Source organism: Petaurus breviceps, unplaced genomic scaffold (assembly GCF_028583685.1).
Source record: "Petaurus breviceps papuanus isolate PSGF00001 unplaced genomic scaffold, PetGlider_PUasm1.0 90903, whole genome shotgun sequence".
NCBI classification, from domain to species: Eukaryota; Metazoa; Chordata; class Mammalia; order Diprotodontia; family Petauridae; genus Petaurus; species Petaurus breviceps.
The window spans coordinates 123900-142741 of NW_027187376.1; the positions used below are offsets into that span (position 1 = coordinate 123900).

The window sequence follows — 18842 nt, forward strand, 5'->3', positions numbered from 1 at the left end:
ACAATATACATTACAGTACATATAAAATGCTTTGCAAACTTTTAAGTGCTGCATAAATGCTATTGTTGTGATTCTGATTATAATTATGTTAAAGTACTTCTTTGAGTGTCGGCTTCCAGGAAAACTTTTGGGGTTCACCTATAAACCAAAGTGTGGAAAGGCTTGTCCAGCTGCTTTGTCTATAAGGTACAGTTACAGCCTCCCTCTCCCTAGGTCCCGGATTTGAACCTTAGGATACACTGACTCCCCAGTTTTTAAGGAGCCCAGACTATTTATTCAGTTGGACTGATGTGTCTCTGACCAGATGGGAGCTGTAGAGCTAACGCAAGGGATCTTAATATGGGACTCCAGAATTTACTTTTGAAAACATTTTTGTAACTATTTCAATAGAATGGGTCCCTTTTGTTATGTGTTTCCTGCATTTTACATCATCCTGAGAAGAGGTCCATAAACTTCACCAGACTGCCAGAGGTTTCTTAATAAAATACAGCTGCAGAAGTAATGGGACTAAACAAGGAGTAATCTAGGAAACAGATGAAGAATCTTGAGGAGAGGATCTGGGAGAATTAGAATGCACTATAGAAACCAAAGTAGACCCAAACCAGCCAGCTGCGGCTGTGGAAACCTTACATCATGGTCCCTTCAAATCTACTTTCCTACAAGCTCTTTTCTTTTTTCCAAACATCTATCATTAAGAATACTGTACTACTGGGGCAGCTAGATGTCGTAGTGAATACAGCAGTGGCCCTGGAGTCAGGAGGACCTGAGTTCAAATCTAGCCTCAGACACTTAACACAAAACTAGCCATGTGACCTTGGGCAAGTAGCTTAACCCCAATTGCCCTCCTTTCCTCCCTTCAAAAAGCAAAAACAAATCTTTTAAAAAAATATTGTACTACTTAAAACAGGTGCATCAGAAGTCACAACCAGTCATTTCACCTGCTCTAGTGATAGCAATCACTCCAGTAATACCTTCCATTACCCTTCCCTACACACATACCATAAGCATCATAGACAGATGGGTCATGATTATTTGTGTGCTAGTTGATTGTATTTTTTGAGAAACCAAAGAGAGAAATATGAACTCAGGAAAACTTAAGGAAATTCAGAGGAGGGATGAGAAGCACTTTTTTATTAAAAGACTTTACAAACAAGGCTACAAAAAATTGATATAACACCCCTCAACCATAGATGGAAACATGAATACAAAACAGGGGCTAGGTGTTGGAGTGGAAAGTGGAAACTGGAGGTCAGTGGGATGGCTCCCAAGGATAGAGAGACACACAAGTATTTATAAACATGCCTCAGAACTGAGCATAGACCCTGCTTCAAGTCATGATGTAGGATCTGGCACACCAAAAGCAGAACCCTATTGGGGCTAGAATGAAGACCCTCCAGAAGAGAAATGAGTTTGGAGCTCCAATTAGAAGGTTTCCCTTGAGTCCATGAAATTAGTTCCTGGGATTAAAGGTACTTTATTGGGGAGAATACATCCCAAGATATGGGAAAGAAATAGTGTTCTGTGGAACCAACAGAGCTGCCAAGATTGGAAGAAGTATAGGGCCCAAGAAGTCTGATTTTGTCCTGAGAAGGCAGAAATCTCCCTGTGGTTGAAGGAAAATAAGACTTTTCTCACTGGGATCATTGTGGACCTGTGATCATCAAAGGCCCATATCTCCCTCTTCTGGCTTCTTGGTAAATTGGTGGTTTGTGTGAAAGGAACAGGCAGATGTGGATAAGGAAAGATCTTGTAGGTGCGTGAGGAAGGTGGTGGCTTGGGCCCCAGGGTTTCAGGCTCATGTACTGTGAGCTGGTCTCAGGAGGTGGATGAGTTTCTTGCAGTGCTTAGCAGAAGAAGGTCGGGGACTACCACTGCTGTGAGGAGGTAGTGGGCCAGCCAAAGAAAGTGAAGCTAATTTCTCACTGGCATCCAAGGACACCAACACCTAGAACAGATGGAAAAAACAAGCAGTCAGGGTAACTCCTCACTCTCAAGGCAGCACTGCCTTTGTAGCAAATTTCTTCCTTTTTCTCTATCCCTACTTTGTTGTTTTATTGGTAACTCTAAGATGTCAGGAGATGCATATCATGAGAAGATTCGGGTTCCCACAAGATAAAGGGAGCAATGCTTCACTCCCTTGAGTGGTGGGTTAGGCCCTACACTCCTACTCCCCCATTACAGATAAGAACAGAACATCTTCACTGAGGGGCCAGTCAAGGAAGCCTGATTATTAATGCAATGTCACTGCAGCTGCGGTTGGTGAATTAACAAAGACGGGGTGTGCTTGGCAAAACTTGGCCTGCTCTGGTGCGTTATATCCCGTAAATGGAGATATGGAATGGGTCCTTAAGGAATGGGCTATGCTTGGAAGAAGCTGTGGGGAAGAGGAAGAACTCTGGAGTTTGGATTCATTCCTAAGAGGCCCTGTTCTCTATTGGCACTAAAGGACATACACTTTCTCCACAAGGAAAAAAAGGAGAAGCAGCAGTGTCAGTGACCCAGTGTTGAGCTCTATGCCCCAGATGCATCTCAGCCTAATGTTCTCACTTTCTAGGACTCTTCCCTCCCTCAGGGTGAGAGACTGAACAGAAGACTGTGGGCCACATTTCCTTCTCAATTCCTTTCCTTCCTGATCCGTGGCCTTACTTTTGTTTTTTTAATAGCCAAGAAAAAGCCAGGTTTTCACCCCTAGATTTCCCTCCCCAGTGGCTGTTTGTGAGGTCATATGGCCAACACAGGAGCTCAGAGTTTTCACTGCCAGGTCTCTGAGGACACACCTGGTGGATGCAGGGCTCTTGTCTGAGGCTCCGAAGAGCAATGAGGGCAGCTTCTCTCACCGTGGGCTGCGGATCTCCACATGCAGTTTCCAGGAGCCGATGGGGCACCTGGCACCTAAGCAGTTCCTCCCCTAGCCCTTCGGGGCCCAGGTTGCCCAAAGCAGAAGCTGCATTACGCCGGGTCCCAGTCTGAGGATCACCTAGCAGCTGGGTTACCCGGGGCACGGCAGGCACCAGAGCTGGTGCCAGGGGCCCAGCCTGGTAGGCTGCATTTCCAACAGCAAAACTGGCACTGCGGCGAACAGCAGGGTCCTTGTCTCTCAGCCCAGCCAGAAGCAAGCTCAGCAGTCCTGCCTGGCTCTGGAGGGCGCCCCGAAGGGCAGTGCTGTGATGTAGCAAGTGGCCCAAGAGGCCATAGGCTCGAGCACGGACTGGATTCTCTGGGTGACCCAGGAGGCAGCACAGGGGCCAGTAGGACTCATCAGGCCCAGCTAAGAGGTCCTGGAGAAAAAGCAAGTGGGTGGGAGGCCAGACCCTGGCTGCATGGGCTAAGAGAGAAAGGATGTCAGAGGTCAGAAGGGGCTGGTCACCCAGCAAGGCAGCTGACAGGAAGGTGATGGTGTTAGGTGAGGCAGCCACAGCAGTTACAAACTGGTTGAGGGTAGTGGAGTCTGTGAGGGCCAGTCGGGTGAGAAGGCTGACAGGCAGTTCAGCCTGTGGTAGCAGGAGGTAGCGGCAACAGACCTGGGAGAATAAAGGTGAGCAGATGAGAAAAGTGAAGGGTGTCCTTGAGTCTCTAAGGACAAGGAGCCAAGTCCTAGGGTAGAGCCAGAGAAGAGGAAGTCCAGAGTATGAGAACCTCCATTCCCCAGGCAAGGAACCCAGATGGACCACCCTCCCCTTCCAGAGGCCACACTCTGTTCTCCCAATCAAAGAAGAGGGGGGCCCTAAACGGCGTGTGAAAAGTTACCTTGCCCCACAGGGCTGGAAGACTGCATATGTTTTCATGCTTTTTCAATGTATTGAATACATTTTTTCAAATGTATTCAATGTAATGTCAATTTTTGCTGACAATTTTTTCTTTTGAAATATTATCTTTAATATTATTTGCTATATGAGATGGCTCTCTGGGAAGGGGAAGTGATTTGGGGGACAGAGAAACAAGGTATCAATATAATTTTTCAAAAAAATATCACAAATATTCCTGGCCACCCTGAGGAACTGCTGCCTTTGGCCTTTTAGCAGAGTTTGGATATCAAGATAATGGGGAAGAGAAGCCACAGACTAACTCCCGCCAGTGGTGTTCATCCAGGCCTGACCACCAACACCAACTCCTCCTTGACCTCCCTTCCCTTTGCCAGGCCTGATCAGACACTATCTTTAGCCTTAAAGGGTGAGATTATAATAGAAAGCAAAGAAACAATTATGAATAACTAGTAGTTTTTGATGGGAGTTTGCTGAAGTGATTGCCACTGCCAGAACCAGGTGAAATGACTGAAAATGATTTCTACAAGGCAGTTTTGAACTAGGGAAGAGATATATTTGGAGAAGGACTCAGAGGAAGGCAGAAGTAATCTAATCCTGTCCCATGGTTGGTGAGGAGATACATTTTGTTAAGACTAGCGCTAGCCTTTTGCGGCCCGCCTTGGCTTTCCCATAGCGATCTTCCATAGAAAATATGTCCTCAGTCAACCTCCAAGGCTGCAGCACCACCCACACACCTGCAGCAGATGGGCTGGCACTTCTGAATCCCTGAGGTCTGCCAGGATACTTAGAAGAATGTCAACATCCACATCCATGGCGAAAGGGAAGCAGAGAAGCTGGCAGACAGGGAGCACCACAGCGGGAAGCAGCTCTGACCCGTGTTGTCTGGGGAGGGCAGATGGGCAAATACTCTTGGTCCCTCTCATCTACTCCTTGGAACCATGTCCTACCAGTTGCCCAGCCACTGACTGGCTCCTTCCCCTCTCACTAGGGTTCTGGTCAAGCCTCCTACTCCCAGCTCCTCATCTCCCACATCCCCCAGGTATCTGGTTCCTCTCTTTTGACAGCCCCCCTCTTGGCTCTTCCATCAGCTAAGTTCCAGACTCACGCCTGTCCAAGCTGCTGCAGGAAGTTGGGGGACAGCAGGTGCTTCAGAGTGGACATGAGGATGCTGCCATGCTGAATCAAGTGGGGCAGGCACAGGTGGGGCTCCTGGGTGAAGACTGCCAGGGCAAGGCTGAGCAGAGCTGTAATGCCTGTTAACACCAAACATGTGAGGGTGGAGAAACGGCCCATTGGGCAAGGAAGAGAACCGAGTTACACTTCTGCCCACTGATTCCTGTGGCCAAGGGCCACTCACAAGCTCACAGGACCATAGCATGGAGCAGTCATTTAGTGCTATCCCCTGCTCAGCCAGGGTGGGGAAGGGACTCGCCCAAGAGTGCTATCATGTCCTTTGGCTCCAAGTTCAAAGCTCTTTTCACTGCCCCACACTGCCTTCACTTCCTAAATAACTAGGAAGAGAATTCTACAGCAGCTTCTACCACCCTCTTTCCTGTGAAATAGCCCTGGTGGCATTTAGCAACAGGAATCGCTTTTGCCTAACCAAGATACTCTATTCTGAATAGCAAACAGGACCCATAGTGGGTTGTTGGATCCAGTGCTTGAAAGGATCTCAGGAGCCATCTAGTCCAACCCCTTCATTTTACAGACAAGGAAACTGAGGTCTGGGGACATTAAGTAATTTGCTCAAGGTCACTGTCAGCTGACCCCAAAACCCATAGAAGGAGAACCAAATTGGCCTTAGAATGGAGATGATACAAAGGATGGGACTGGGCAGGACCCAGGAACCAAGGGAGGGCTAGGGCCATGTGGATATCAAAGACTGGAAGTTGAAAGAACCCACAACCCATTGACCTTGGAGAAGTTAATGACCAAGACATGAATATTCTGGGAATTCTACCTTGGGGAGAGATGAGAGTCCATTCAGGCTCTGGGATGGCTTGGCTGGGTGGGGACACCTCGTTCTCTGAGGTGGGTACCTCCTCAGACAGTCTCAGTGTCATGAAGAATCGGTGCCACAAGATGGTCCAGAGCTCTGAGTTGGCCACATCCTGCACTATCTCAGCCCCACCCTGAGGGAGAAAGCATCCAGGTGATGGCTGGGCTTTAGGTGCCAAGGCTCCCAGCTATTCTTCCCTGCCCTTGACATAGAGGAAAAGGGCACCCTAAAAAGCATCCCCTCTTCTTCATGGTGTCCACATTGGCCCATTTCTCTAGACAGGCACGGCAAGCTGGAATTCCTTGTGTCCTAGACAGTGGAGTGGCCTGGCTCCTTTGTCCCTGTTTCCTGCCTGATACCTGAGTGATGAGGTGCAGAAGAAGAAACAACAGGCCATCATAGAATCCAGAACCACCAGGTGGGGTATGACGCAGCTGTGAGAAAGGAGGGGAGAAAGTCAGGCGGGGACAGAAGCCTCCCGGGGAGCAGCAGGGTAGCCAGAAAAACTGGAGTGGAACATTTATCTCATCCTTGGCTCCACAGGAAGCCTCACGCTATATATAATAAGTACTTTCCTTTAAAAAAACTTATTTATTGGGCGGCTAGGTGGTGTAGTGAATACAGCACCAGCCTGGAGTCAGGAGGACCTGAGTTCGAATCCAGCCTCAGACACTTAACACTTACTAGCCATGTGACTTTGGGCAAGTCACTTAACCCCAATTGTCCTGCCTTTCCCCCTTCAAAAAGCAAAAAAAAAAACCAAAAAACCGTTCAGCAGTAACCAAGTTCTAGCACAGGAGACTGGGAGAGAGAGTCAGCCCCTCTGGGTTGGGAGGAGGCATTTTGCTCCTCCAGAGGCCATCCTCTTGCTTCCAGACTGCCAGTTGTGTGAAAGCATGTTAGCCCAGGTCTGGTGGCATTAAGTCTATCCTATAGAGCTCAAACATCCAAACAGTGTGGGATAAAGTTAGGGCCTCCTCTGAGAGCATCTTACCTCTGCAGGAGCTGACAAGGCATGTGCTGCTGCAGCTGTCCACTCCTTGGGCTGGAGATTGAAGGCCACGCCCTGCTGGCTGAGTTGGGACAGCAGACCAGCTGCTGCACTCTGAGGAGAAGACAAAGGGGGTAAAAGGAGAATGAGAGGCACTAGGATACAGCAGACTCAGGAAGACAAGCTGAAATCTGGCCTCAGACACTTACTGTGTGACCTTGGGCAAGTCACTGAGCCTGTCTAAGTTATCTGTAAAATTGGGATAATAGTGACATCAACCTCACAGAGTTGTTATGAGGATCAAATGTGGTGTCATTGTGCTTTGCAAACCTTTAAGTACTGTATCTCATGTAATTCAGTACAATAAACATTTAAACCATGTGCTTACTATAAATACTTATATAAATGCTTCAGTGCTAGCTATTAGGATCTGAATGACTGTGAGGTTAGAGGAGGAAAGGAGGCTATGCCTCGGTGTAAAAGAGCAGACTCCCCTCCACAAACAGCTAAAACTGGGACAATTGTTCCACCACTCCCACAACTTCAGGAGGGGTATAAGAAGGAGCCAGATGAGATTTACCACAAGAGAGACAACGGGTGAATGGACAAAAAGAACAGCAAGCTCATTCCCTATCTTCTTCACCCTAGAAGAAGAGGATACACAAAGGAACACAATAAGATTATTATGGATTACATAAAGGAAGAACCAAGACTTTTCCCTGGCCCTGATAAAATTCCCCATTTGTCCTTCCCACTAACTTTTTTTGCATTCTATTTTTTTTCATTTTGGGTTCAAATTCTCTCCTTACTTCTAGCCCCTCCCTTCCCTACTGAGAAGACAAGCAGTATGATACCCATCATACATATGAAGTCATATTAAAATATATTTATATATTAGCCATACTAGAAAAAAAAAACAAGTAAAAGCAAGAAACATCAAAGAAGTGAAAAAAGTATTCTTCAACTAATTCTCTCTGGAGGTGGATAGCATTTTTCATCATGGGTCTTTTGAAATTGTCTTGTTCACTATACTGATAAGAATAGCTAATTCATTCAGAGCCATTCATTGAACTACATATTCCTTTTATCATGTACAGTGTTCTGGTTCTGCTCATTTCACTTTGTATCAGTTCATGTAAATCTTCCCAGATTTTTCTGAAACCATCCTGTTCTTCCTTTCTTAACAGTATAATAGTATTCCATCATAATCATATACAATAACTTGTTCAACTATTCCCCAATTGATGGGCATCCTCTCAATTTCCAATTCTTTGCCACCACAACACAGAAGTGCTCCAAATATTTTTTTTATATACAGGTCCTTTCCCTTTTTCTTTAATCTCCTTTGGATACAGACCTAGTAGTGGTATTACTGGATCAAAGGGCATGTACAGTTCTATCTCCCTTTGGACATAGTTCCAAATTATTCTCCAAAATGGTTGTGCTGCTCATAACTCCACTAACAACGCAGTAATGTCCCTATTTTTCCACATCCCCTCCAGTATCTGTCAAATTTCCTTTTCTGCCGTGTTAGCCAATCTGATAGGTGGGAGATAGTACCTCAGAGATGTTCTCATTTGTAATTCTCTCATTATTAGTGATTTAGAGCATTTTGTCATAGGAGTATTGGTGGCTTTGATTTCTTCTGAAAGTTGCTTGTTCGTACCATTTATCAATTAGAGAATGGCCCTTATTTTTATAAATTTGACTCAGTTCCTTACATATTTGAGACCACTAACTTCTAAGACAGGGTTGATAGGTGGTAGAGTCATGCCACTCATACTATGGAACAGAAGTCCTGGCGCCCTCTGTTCCATGCCCCTGGGCAGGAGGGGCTCCATGCTTACACTGCTCACTATGGCACATTCCATAACTTACCCAGGAGGTAAGACCTGAAGTCGGAGGACTAAGAGAGAAAGAAGGTGAAGTGCAGCTTCAGCAGCCTCTTCTGGATCCATTAGATCTACCTGCAAAAGAAAGCAGCAGCTCAAGACAACCTCCAACATCAAGATGCCTAGGCTCCCAAGGAGACAGCAGGACAGAGAGGCCTTCCCACCTTGGTGCTACCTACCTTACCCTGCACCAGCAAGAGCAGTGACTCTAAGGCCAAGGGATCTTGGTCTAAACGCCTACAGAGATTTTCACTGACGTGACAACAGGCATACAGCACCTAGGGAGATAACGCGGAGCAGACAAAAAAAGAGGACGATCAAGCCAAAACCCAGCCAACCCTACCCTCTTCTGCCCTGTTCCATCTCCACAGTTGACAGTACAGGTCTATGTTGGGAAGTCTGCTGGAAGGCTGGGGGGAGTGCTGGAGGGAAGAGAAGAATTCTATCTTGAAGTCCCGCGGGGGACATCTGTTTGAAAAACAGATTTTACAATAGGATTCCTTTAAGGCTCTGTTTTTCATAGCGATCTTGGGTGGCATGGTAGTAAGACCAGGCAACTGTCAGTAGTAAAGAAGATGGCCAATACCTTGAGCAGGTGGATGGAAAGGGTGGGCTGCTGCAGGCTGGAGAAAAGGTATGGCCGAAGCTGACTACTGTCTTCTGTCAAGCGATCTGCCAAATACCTGGAGACCTGAAGGCGACATTGCTACCTTTAGTTCAAACCCCGTACCAAGCACACTCACCTGGAACCACATCTGCTTTTAGCCCCCACTGACTAGCATCCTCTTGCTCTCCCCCAGCATATAGGAAGCTCAAGACCACAACCCAGTTTTCCCCCAGCTAAGGCTGGGCCATAGGGGAAGATGTCACTGACAAGAGGGGAGAGGGAAAGCCCAACATGAAGCACATACTCTGAAGCCCCAGGGAAATCAATCAGTTTGGAACTCTATGAGCCTATGTGGGATCAGTTTCATGTCTTACAGGCTACCTCTATTCTCCCCTCTCATAGTCAAAGATAACTGGGCTAAGTGGCACCCTGAGGAATCCCTGTCTCATGACCCACAGATGGCACCGTAGCAAAGACATTAAATGAACGGTGTTAAGGAGGCCTGAGGACCCAGTCCAAGTTAGGTGGGGAAGAGTGGTTCCAGAACCCTTGGGGAGTTGGACCAGGGCCCTCCACTAGGGAGGGAAGGCAACAACCAAAGCTCCCACCTGTTCTTTGGCCTCCCAGCAGCCAGGCAGCCCCACTGGGAGAGTACAGATGGCAGCAAGTGCTGTTGCAAAGGCTCTGGGCAGATCTTCATCCTGTTCCCTCAGTGGCTGGCTAACTTGTGGGGCACCTTCAGAAGTCAGAGAAGGAAAAGTACAGAGGGACTGGCATTCATCCTCCAAAGCCAGAGGGATTGACAGAAGTAGGAAGTTGGATGGAAAAGGTCCCCCACTCCCTCTGGTTACCTGGTGGGGTGTGAAGGAGTTGTGGGAGTGCCATCCCATGAAGGAGGCCATCCAGCACAGGCCTGTGTGTGGTCAAGAGGCTGGAGTAGAAGGTCTTGGAAATAGTGAGGATGCAGCCGTCCATGGTCTTGCACAAATCAGTGAAGCACTGGAGGAAAGGAGAGTTGACATAGTTTTAGAGGAGTCCTGATTAAAGTGACTGGTCGATACAAGGAATTGCCGACGCAGATCACAAAGAGCTGTCTGTGGAGATCCCAGCTGTGCAGTCCCTCTTGCCCAGGTGACAATGGGTGCTAACAATGAGGAGCCCAGAGCATGAGTCACACGGTAGACATCCCATGCCACTTGCAAAGAGACAGAACTGAGTTGGGGACCTTCAGCACCTGTCCCTGAGACAAAAAAGCCAGGTTTGGTCAGGGGGAAGAAGAGAAGTTTGCAATGGAAAAAAAATGGATACTGAAAAGCTCAAATAGTTTATTTTCTTATAACAGACATCATTAAGGTTATTTATATGACTTGTGATTTACCACATTTTAATATTTCAGGCTCTTACAAAAGAAGACAGGCCATGGTTACCATGGATAACAGACTATCAAGGCTCTCACTGGACTCTGGTTCCAAGTTTTCAAGAAGCTAGAAAGCTTCAATTTACAGCAAGAGACTCTGGGTTCTAGGTTATACATGAAGAAGAACTTGACTTTCAGGCACGAGAGATGCACAAGGAAACCCTTCTTGAAGAAGAAGGCTAGTTTCCTGGCTAGGATCATTTGGATAAAGAGCTGGCTGGAGGAAAGAAAGTCATTTCGATAAACTTTGGAAGTATCTCCTGCTAGAAGAAGGATTTGGGGTTGGATCCTAAATAGCCAGAGAGAAACAGATGAAAAACAAACACCTCCAAGAAGAGGACTGGGCAGGGAAGCAGAAAATGGCAAGAGTCCAGGGCTGGGGGCAAGATTACCATAAGACTGTCCCTCCGCAGAGTCTGCTCAGCATCATCAGGCTGGGCCAGTAGCTTTCCCAGAAGGTTCAGGAAAAGGTTGGCAGCCTCCTGAAATACCTGGAGGCTAGAAGAAATAAGCAGCGCCTGTCCTCATCCTGAGGACACTGGAGGCTCCAGCCCTCCCCTGCACCTTCCACTCATCTCTCTCAAGCTACCGCAAACCTTGTTTCCACAGGATTCCTTAATAGGGAATTAGAAAAGACGTCCCCTCACATACTACGGGTAGTTCTGGAGGAGCCCTAGGATCAGCCCCTCTGGACACATTAATGTGCTCCTCTGTCCCCAGCAGAACAGCTGAAGTTCATACAGCGTGTGAAGGTCTGCAAAGTACTTTACAATCATGATCTCATCTGATCCTCACAGCCACCCTAGGAGGTAAGTGCTATTATTATCCCCATTTTCCAGATGAGGAAACTGAGGCAGGCAGCAGTTAAGTGACTTGCCCAGTATCACACAGCTAGTAAGTACCTGAGTGACCCCAAGCCCAGTGCTCTTGCTCTGCTCCATCTAGCACTCTAGGTACTGGGACTCTCTAGGTGCTGTGATCTCTTTGGTACTGGGTGAAGTCTGCAAAGGTTTGGATCAAAGTGGGGATGTCCAGCTGGAATACCAGAGCTGTCATGTCTTTCCTGAGCCCTCTCCTACAGTTCCACTGGGAAGGGGCAGGGCAGGGAACCAGGCTGAAGGAGCAGTGAGAGTATGGAGGAAGCTGGATGCTTCTCACTCCTTCATCCCTATCCCTTCAACCTACCTGTCACCTGTCTGGCTCCTCTCCAGGTTGAAGCTGCTGGCAAAGTAGGCCTGGATTGTAGCTACCAGGTCCCTCAAGAAAGCTCCACACCAGGGCTGCTGCCAGGGAGAGAAGGATTAAAGTAGAGACAGAGAGCAGGAAGAAACAGACAGACAGACCTTGAGGGAGAGGAAGAGAGAACAGTTCTTAGGACTGTAGATTGAAAGCTATACAGGACCTCAGAAATCATCTTTCTTTCACACTCTCTCATTTTACAGAGAAGGAAACTGAGGACCAGAGAAAGTAATGACTTGCCCAAAGTAATGAAGAAAGTATCGGAGCAGAGAATCAAATCCAGGTCCTCTGTGCTCTTTTCCATCCCATACCTTACTCAGCCAAACACAGAATAAGAGGGAGAAAAGCGTGTGTGGGCAGAACAAGAGGTGGTATAGAAGGGCAGAGAGCCAGGCCATGAGCATGGTCAGAGAAGGGCCCTGAGCAGCTGCTGGCCCTTCTCTGTGAGCAGGTATTCACCTGCTGGATGTTAACATTGTTCTGACTGTGTCTGAGAAGGTTCAGCAGGAGGCCTGGCAGGCCAGCCTCCCGGCAGAAGGCATACAGCAGGGCTGAGTCACTGCAGGTGGTCAGGAGGCTCTTTACGACCCGGAGAGTGGGAAGCAGGTGGGAAGCTCCATCAAGGATGCCCTCTAGGACCTAGGAGATGTTGGGGGAAAACAGGTATTAGATGAGTGTTATCTATATGAGTGTTATAATACAAAAGGAAGGATCCCGAGTATCCCCAAAGGAGAAATGGGGATAGACAATGGGGCTTCTTGTTTCCCTCGGACCCCAGAGCTTTGAATCATAGGCGTGGAGTACTGGAAATTGACTCAGATAGGGATCACATTCAGCCACACTCTCTCCTCTCCTCCAGCTCCCTCTCCTGTCCATCCCTTTTAGCTTTCCCTGGATCCTCCATTCTCCTGCTCTGGCTTCTTCCAGCTAGCCTGTAGCTTACCTGACCTCCAGCCCCATGGAGCTGGTTCTGGACACGCTGGCAGAAGTCAGGGTTGCAGAGCAGAGTGAGGGGCGCTTTTAGCTGGAAGTCTGAAGGTGCTGTGGGCTCCAACAGGTGCTGCCACTCACTGTCACTGTCTGGCTCCTGGCCCAGGGAGAAGGAAAGGGGTGTGAAGGGGGTGGGGGCCTAAAGGAGCACCAGATAGGGACATCAGTCACCAGCAGCTCACCTCAGCTTCCAAGGTCACGGCATTCATGTTTTCCTCAGCTTCTTGCTTTAGCTGTGGGAACTCCTGATCATATTCCTGGGTTCCCTGGGGTTCCCTGTCAGGGAAGATGCTAAAGAAATTGAGTTCCAGTTCTGGGAGCACAGGGTACTTGAACTGTCCCCTCTCCCAAACCCCAAATAAGAAGTGGAAAGGTCATGTAAGGCTATAAACATGGAAGTGTCTTCTTTTAAGATCTGATCAAGATAATAAATTATACCACAGTGGAAGGGGCCCCTTTAGCATAACCCTGCCTTCTGACTCAAGCCTTCTCTAGCATCTGGCATCTAAGAGTCTCAATGGATACACAGTTACCCCTTCCACACTGTAACTCTCCCCGTCATGGTTTCTATATATCAGCATAAGAAATTAAATGATAACTTTTGTAGTTTTGCAGAAGCCATAATCGACACACAAAGGCCAGCAGACAACACAAAAAAATACTTAACCTAAATTTTACAATAAGGTTCTGTAAACACTCCATAAAAGAAAGAGAAAAGGGAGCAGCTCGGTGGTGCAGTGAATAGAGCACTGGACCTGGAGTCAGGAGGACCTGAGTTTAAATCTGGCCTCAGATGCTTGACACACTTACTAGCCATGTGACTTTGGACAAGTCACAACCCCAATTGCCCTCCAAAAAGCAAAAGAAAAAAGAGAGAGAGAGAGAGAAAATTAAGATCTCTGATACAAAAAGAGGGCCAAAAAATTTTACGCAGATTTTCCAGACTGTGGGGATGACACACCCTTAACCGCTACAATGTGGAAAGGATAACTTTAGTTAATGTTATGATGGCAATAATTTTCTCCCCTTCAGTGGGGAATTCTGAAGCGTAAGAACTGTCTTTACAAGATTAGTCCTAAGAGCTGGTGACCACACTGTGCTTCATCTGACAGGGCCAAGCCCACTGTGGGTACTTGATCACTTCCCCAGTCCATGGCTGTCCCTGCCTCCTTACTGTGTCGGAGGGGGAGGCTCACTTGCTCCCCAATCTGCCCACTCATTCTTGTCTTCTGAGGAAGAAGCTCCAGAGGAGAGGTCGAGATCCTGAGAAGTGGCTCTCAGTCTGGGTAACAAGGCTGTAACAGGAACCACCTTGCTTGCTTTGTCTACTTGCTCAAGGGAAACTCCAGGGTTTAATTGTCTCTATGGGGAGGAATTAGATCAGAGAGACTTGGGTCACCACGGGATAATCTGGATCTTGCCCTGAGACTTCTCCAAATTCTAGAAACGCTTGTTCCTTCTCCAATTTCCCATCACTAGTCCAGTCATCTCTCTGGCCCTGTCCAACACAAATTTCCTCCCTACCCAAGAAATGACTTGGGTTTCACCTCTGTCCCAAATACCTTCTGCTTAGCCTCCTCAACCATGCGTTTGCAGGCTTGGCGCAAAATACGGGACTGACCAGACTTGGGGGCCAGCCAGTGTGCCTGTTCTTCCTTCAGAACCTGAAGTTCTGGTGGTAGTCGGCTGGTGAAGGGGGTTCCCCGATCAGAAGCTACAGGATCAGAGATCACTGCAGAGGGAGCGTTGGAAAGAATGTTGGAATGCAACAAGAGCAAAATGGTGGCTAAAGTCCTAGCCTAAAAAGGTTTGAGATGGACAAGGGAATAAAGGTTGGTACAAAAATCAAAGGGTTCCCTCCCAACTCTGAGATTCTATGATCACTGAGTGATGGAATCCAGGGAATGGAGGTAGATGAATGGAATCCAAGATGCTGGAGCTGGACTAGAACTCACCAGTGACTCGGCCAGCAATGAACGGATGGTACAGGAGCTCGGGCCAAGCCAGCCGCTGACGAGGATCTTTGGTGAGCAGTCCCTGCAGGAAACTCTGTGGGGAAAGAACTCCATCACTCCTCCCTTCTGCCTTCAGCATCCCCCTCCCAAAGCCAAGGAATACATCGTCCTCTCCTCATGCCTGGAAGGCTCTTCCCTTCTGGTTCCTAGGATTTCTGGTTTGCTTTCAGGTAAAGGGCCATTTTTTTTGGCCGCTCTACCAGCTGCTTGTGCCATCTCCTCCAAGGCTATTTCATATCTGACTTAGACTTGTTTTGAGTGTACATGTTTTCACCCCCATTCTCTAAGCACAGGGATGGTCTCACTTCTGTCTCTGTATCCCTAAGTGCTCTGCACAGTGATGGCTCAATAAATGCTAGACTGATCATTTCCTGAAAAGCTGGTCTCGTCTTGGTCACATCTCTGCCATCTGTTCTCAATGAGCCTTGGTTCTGTTTTCAGAAGACAGAAGAGACCCCCAGGTCTTGATATATTGAGCCCAGGAAACAGAAAGAGGAGCCTTGATTCTATCAGTCTCTGGAGAAATATGAGTACGTACACATCGTTTCCCTTGTTGGAACATGAGCTTCTAGCTCCTTGAGGGCAGGGGGTGTTTCTCTTCTGTCTTTATTTCCCCAGTACATAGCACTCATTTACTGACATAGTCAGCACTTGATAAATTCTCAACAATCGATCAATTGATCGAGGACTGATTGAAAAAAATGAGGGAGAGAAATTTCAATAGCATTGGCATCTCTGCCAGTCAGGATCCTTGAAGGATACACCCTACAGCTTATCTACTCCTATGTTCAATTAATCAGCATGCAATTCTGGAGCAGAGGAGATCAATTTATGGTAAAAGAAAAATGTTAGAGGCTGAAGCACCTATAGTTCTCATCCATCTTCAACAATTCCTCCATGACAAATGATTTTTTTTTTCAAATTCTGCCACAAACCCAGAAAAGGGTATTGGGGGAAAAAAAGGAAATGGATTTCCAGGAAAAGACCTTCTGTCCCCTTGCCCTAGCTTCCCCCTTCCCCACCATCTTATCCATATTCCCCACCTTAAAGCACTGGCTTATTGTTGGAGGCCATCGAACTGGGTCCTTTAAGATGAGGCTAACCAGCTGGAAGATGCTGGTAGTATAGAAGGGTGGCGTACCCACAGCCAGTTCATAAAGGATGCAGCCCACTGACCACAAGTCAGCAGTATGGTCATATGGGCGCTCCTCCACCAGCTCCGGGGACATGTACAGTGGTGTGCCTTTGATGGATGTCAACACCATTGTATTTGTACTCATGGCACGAGCAAAACTGGAAGAGAGAGAGAGAAAGAGAGGGGGGGGGAGAGGGGAGGAAAAGGGATTAATGGCATAAGGTGAGAAGTTATGCAAGAAAAGTCATATCTGGTTTCACACATACCCATCACAAACCAGACCAAGAAAATGTCTCTAACTCTAACCCTTTCTCAGTCCTATTCAGCCAAATTGTTCCCCCAACCTAGCTAAAGAGAATCTCTCTCATTTTGGCTCCCTAGGATCCTCCCACCACCCCCAGCCCTGAAACTAGTTTCTCAAATCAAACCCTTTATCTAGTCTAACTTAGCCATCTACTGAGAACCCCATCTCCCTCCCCCAGAGTAGCAACAGGGTGTCTGAGATTCCCACCCAAAGTCACAGAGCTTGATGCCACCACCCTTGGCTAGAAGAATATTCTGGGGCTTCATGTCACGATGCAGGATACGGTGGGAGTGCAGATAATATAGAGCCGATACCAACTGAGCTGCGATGGCCTGAACCTAAGGATCAACCAGTCAGGAAGAAGGAAAGAAACAAGAAAAGGCCAATCTGAAGCTGGGCCACTCTGAGCTATCCTACTGCTACTCCAAAGGGCTATGCTGATGGGCTCCTTCACAAGCTTTCTCAAACCTATATTTTCTATTCCCCTTGATGCTCCCTCACTCCCCAGGAGCCTAGCTATGCTAAGATCCCTTACTCCATGGGCTCCCAGGACAATATGCACTAAGCCAGACCACAAAGAAACTCAGGAATTACAACAGTTAAAGATGAAAACTCAGGCAACACATAGTCCTAGCAACCTGGAAGTGATAGGGGTGGGTAGGAATCCCACCTGACTCTTCCCTCTCAGTCTTCTTAGAATACCATCAACTCCCTCCAGACCAATACCTCTCTAAGAATACTTAAGATACTATAACTCCTTTCAACCCCCAAAATGTTAGATTCCCAGGACTCCCAACCCTGTCTCCTAGTCCTGACCAGCAGGGAGGCTGGGTGGAAGAGAAAGGTACTAACTAATCAGGGATACCTGATCCTCAGGCAGCTTCCCATCATCTTCTAAGATCTGGAAGAGCTCCCCTTCAGCATAGTCTGTTACTACTACTACCTGCAGGGGGAACATAAATACAGGTTTAACTCAAGTCATCAAAAGATGGGAAAATTCTCCCCTATATACCAGATCCTGGGACCCCTATGGCAGGTTTGGAGGTGGGGAAAGGACTAACCTTCACCTACCTCTTTGTCAGTTTCAAAGCTGTCAAGCATTTGCACAATGTTGGGATGCCTCAAACCCCGCATGATTTCAATTTCCCGTTGTAGGTTTCTTAGCTCCTTTTCTGAACGCCCCAACTTTGGAATGAACTTCAGAGCCACCACCTTCCCAAGGCAAGGGGAGAAGAGTTCAGGGCCTTCCCTCAAAGATGCTTCTCGCTTCATTTTTGCCTTGTGTGGCTCTTTCTTCAGCATCACCCTCAATTCTCCAAAATCCTACTTTTATGCCAGTCTCCTGCCTTTCTTCTCTTCACAATCCCAAGGCTTTTAGCCAGGCTTCCCTTAACCGACTCCTCAAAAGGCAGTAACTGCCTGAAACATGATTTCTGGTTACTCTGTGCCCACCCTGGGGTCATAAATATAAGATTGTCCAGTAATTGTTCAAGTCTTAGCAGAAGTTAATTGGAGAATGGAGGGAGAGGAAGAAGGGAAGGGGAAAGAAAAGAAGAAGTGGGTCTGGCATCTCTGAGCTCTACTAAAACTCTCAGGAAGATGAATTCTCCCATTTAGGACCAGGACCCAACAAAAAGAGATGCTGAGAGATCCTTAGGTAATCCAGGCCAAATTCTGATTCCCTTAACTAGTCCAGATTTTCTGTTTTCCTTCTTTCAGAACACACTCCCTCTCTCCGAAGTACCTGGGCACTGTATTTTTTTCGACCCTTGTACACTCTTCCAAAGGAGCCTTCGCCAATCATTTCTAGCACATGGTACTTCTCCATCATCAAGGCTCCAGGATCTCCAAGTCTGGAGGAGGAAGAGCTGATTAAGCTCGGTAGTACCTAAGGCAATTCCACATACTTGGGAGTGGGGGGGGAACACACAACACAAAATTCAAATGAGAAGAAATTGTGGGGGATCGGGATCAGCCATATTTCCTCTTACCTCTGCTCCCACCTCTCCCGACCTGGACCCCCAACCCCAGACCCTCCCGCCTCAGCCCCATTACTGTGATCCGTGAGCATCATCTGACCCTGAACCCGGAGCTCGCCAGCCCTGCCCCTATCTCCCACCCTCCTCAGCTTGGACCCTGACCTCAGCCTCATGAGCCCTGACTCCCCCCGCTCCCAACCTCTCCAGCCCCGAAACAAAATAGATGGGCTCCCTCCCTCATCAGCTCTGACCCCTGACCCCGGGCCCTCCTTGTCCCCCTAACCCCGGGCTCCTGGGCCTCACCAGCCCTTCAATCACCCCCAGCCTTGGAGCTAGCTCCCCAGGCCGCGGCACCCGGGCCGGGCTCCGCCCCCGCCCCCCAGAGGAACGCCCCAGGTTGCCTGACCCAGTTAGTCCGCAGCGTCGGCAGGCGGCCTCCCCGAAGGGTCCTTTCCCCTCCCTCTCCCACCCTCAGAGGCGGGCGGAGGCCCCCGGGCCCGGGTTACGCGA

At 48.0% G+C, this 18842-nt stretch overlaps 1 protein-coding gene across 1 annotated transcript; it reads right to left on the reverse strand.

Annotated features, from left to right (window-relative positions):
- Positions 1 to 1103: 1103 nt before the first annotated feature.
- On the reverse strand, positions 1104 to 18714 carry STK36 (serine/threonine kinase 36). Its single transcript, XM_069075143.1, has 27 exons — positions 18636 to 18714; positions 18098 to 18259; positions 17421 to 17565; positions 17219 to 17292; positions 16561 to 16691; positions 15958 to 16207; positions 14855 to 14948; positions 14462 to 14631; positions 14074 to 14261; positions 13082 to 13175; positions 12853 to 12996; positions 12369 to 12548; positions 11856 to 11953; positions 11063 to 11168; positions 10105 to 10252; positions 9862 to 9989; positions 9233 to 9337; positions 8822 to 8924; positions 8633 to 8717; positions 7335 to 7398; positions 6758 to 6868; positions 6123 to 6197; positions 5725 to 5896; positions 4870 to 5017; positions 4499 to 4646; positions 2778 to 3521; positions 1104 to 1945 (listed from the first exon to the last, which is right to left on the reverse strand). The coding sequence occupies exons 2-27, from the start codon at positions 18182 to 18184 to the stop codon at positions 1796 to 1798; spliced, it is 3942 nt and encodes a 1313-aa protein (XP_068931244.1). The 5' UTR covers positions 18185 to 18259; positions 18636 to 18714; the 3' UTR covers positions 1104 to 1795.
- Positions 18715 to 18842: the final 128 nt, after the last annotated feature.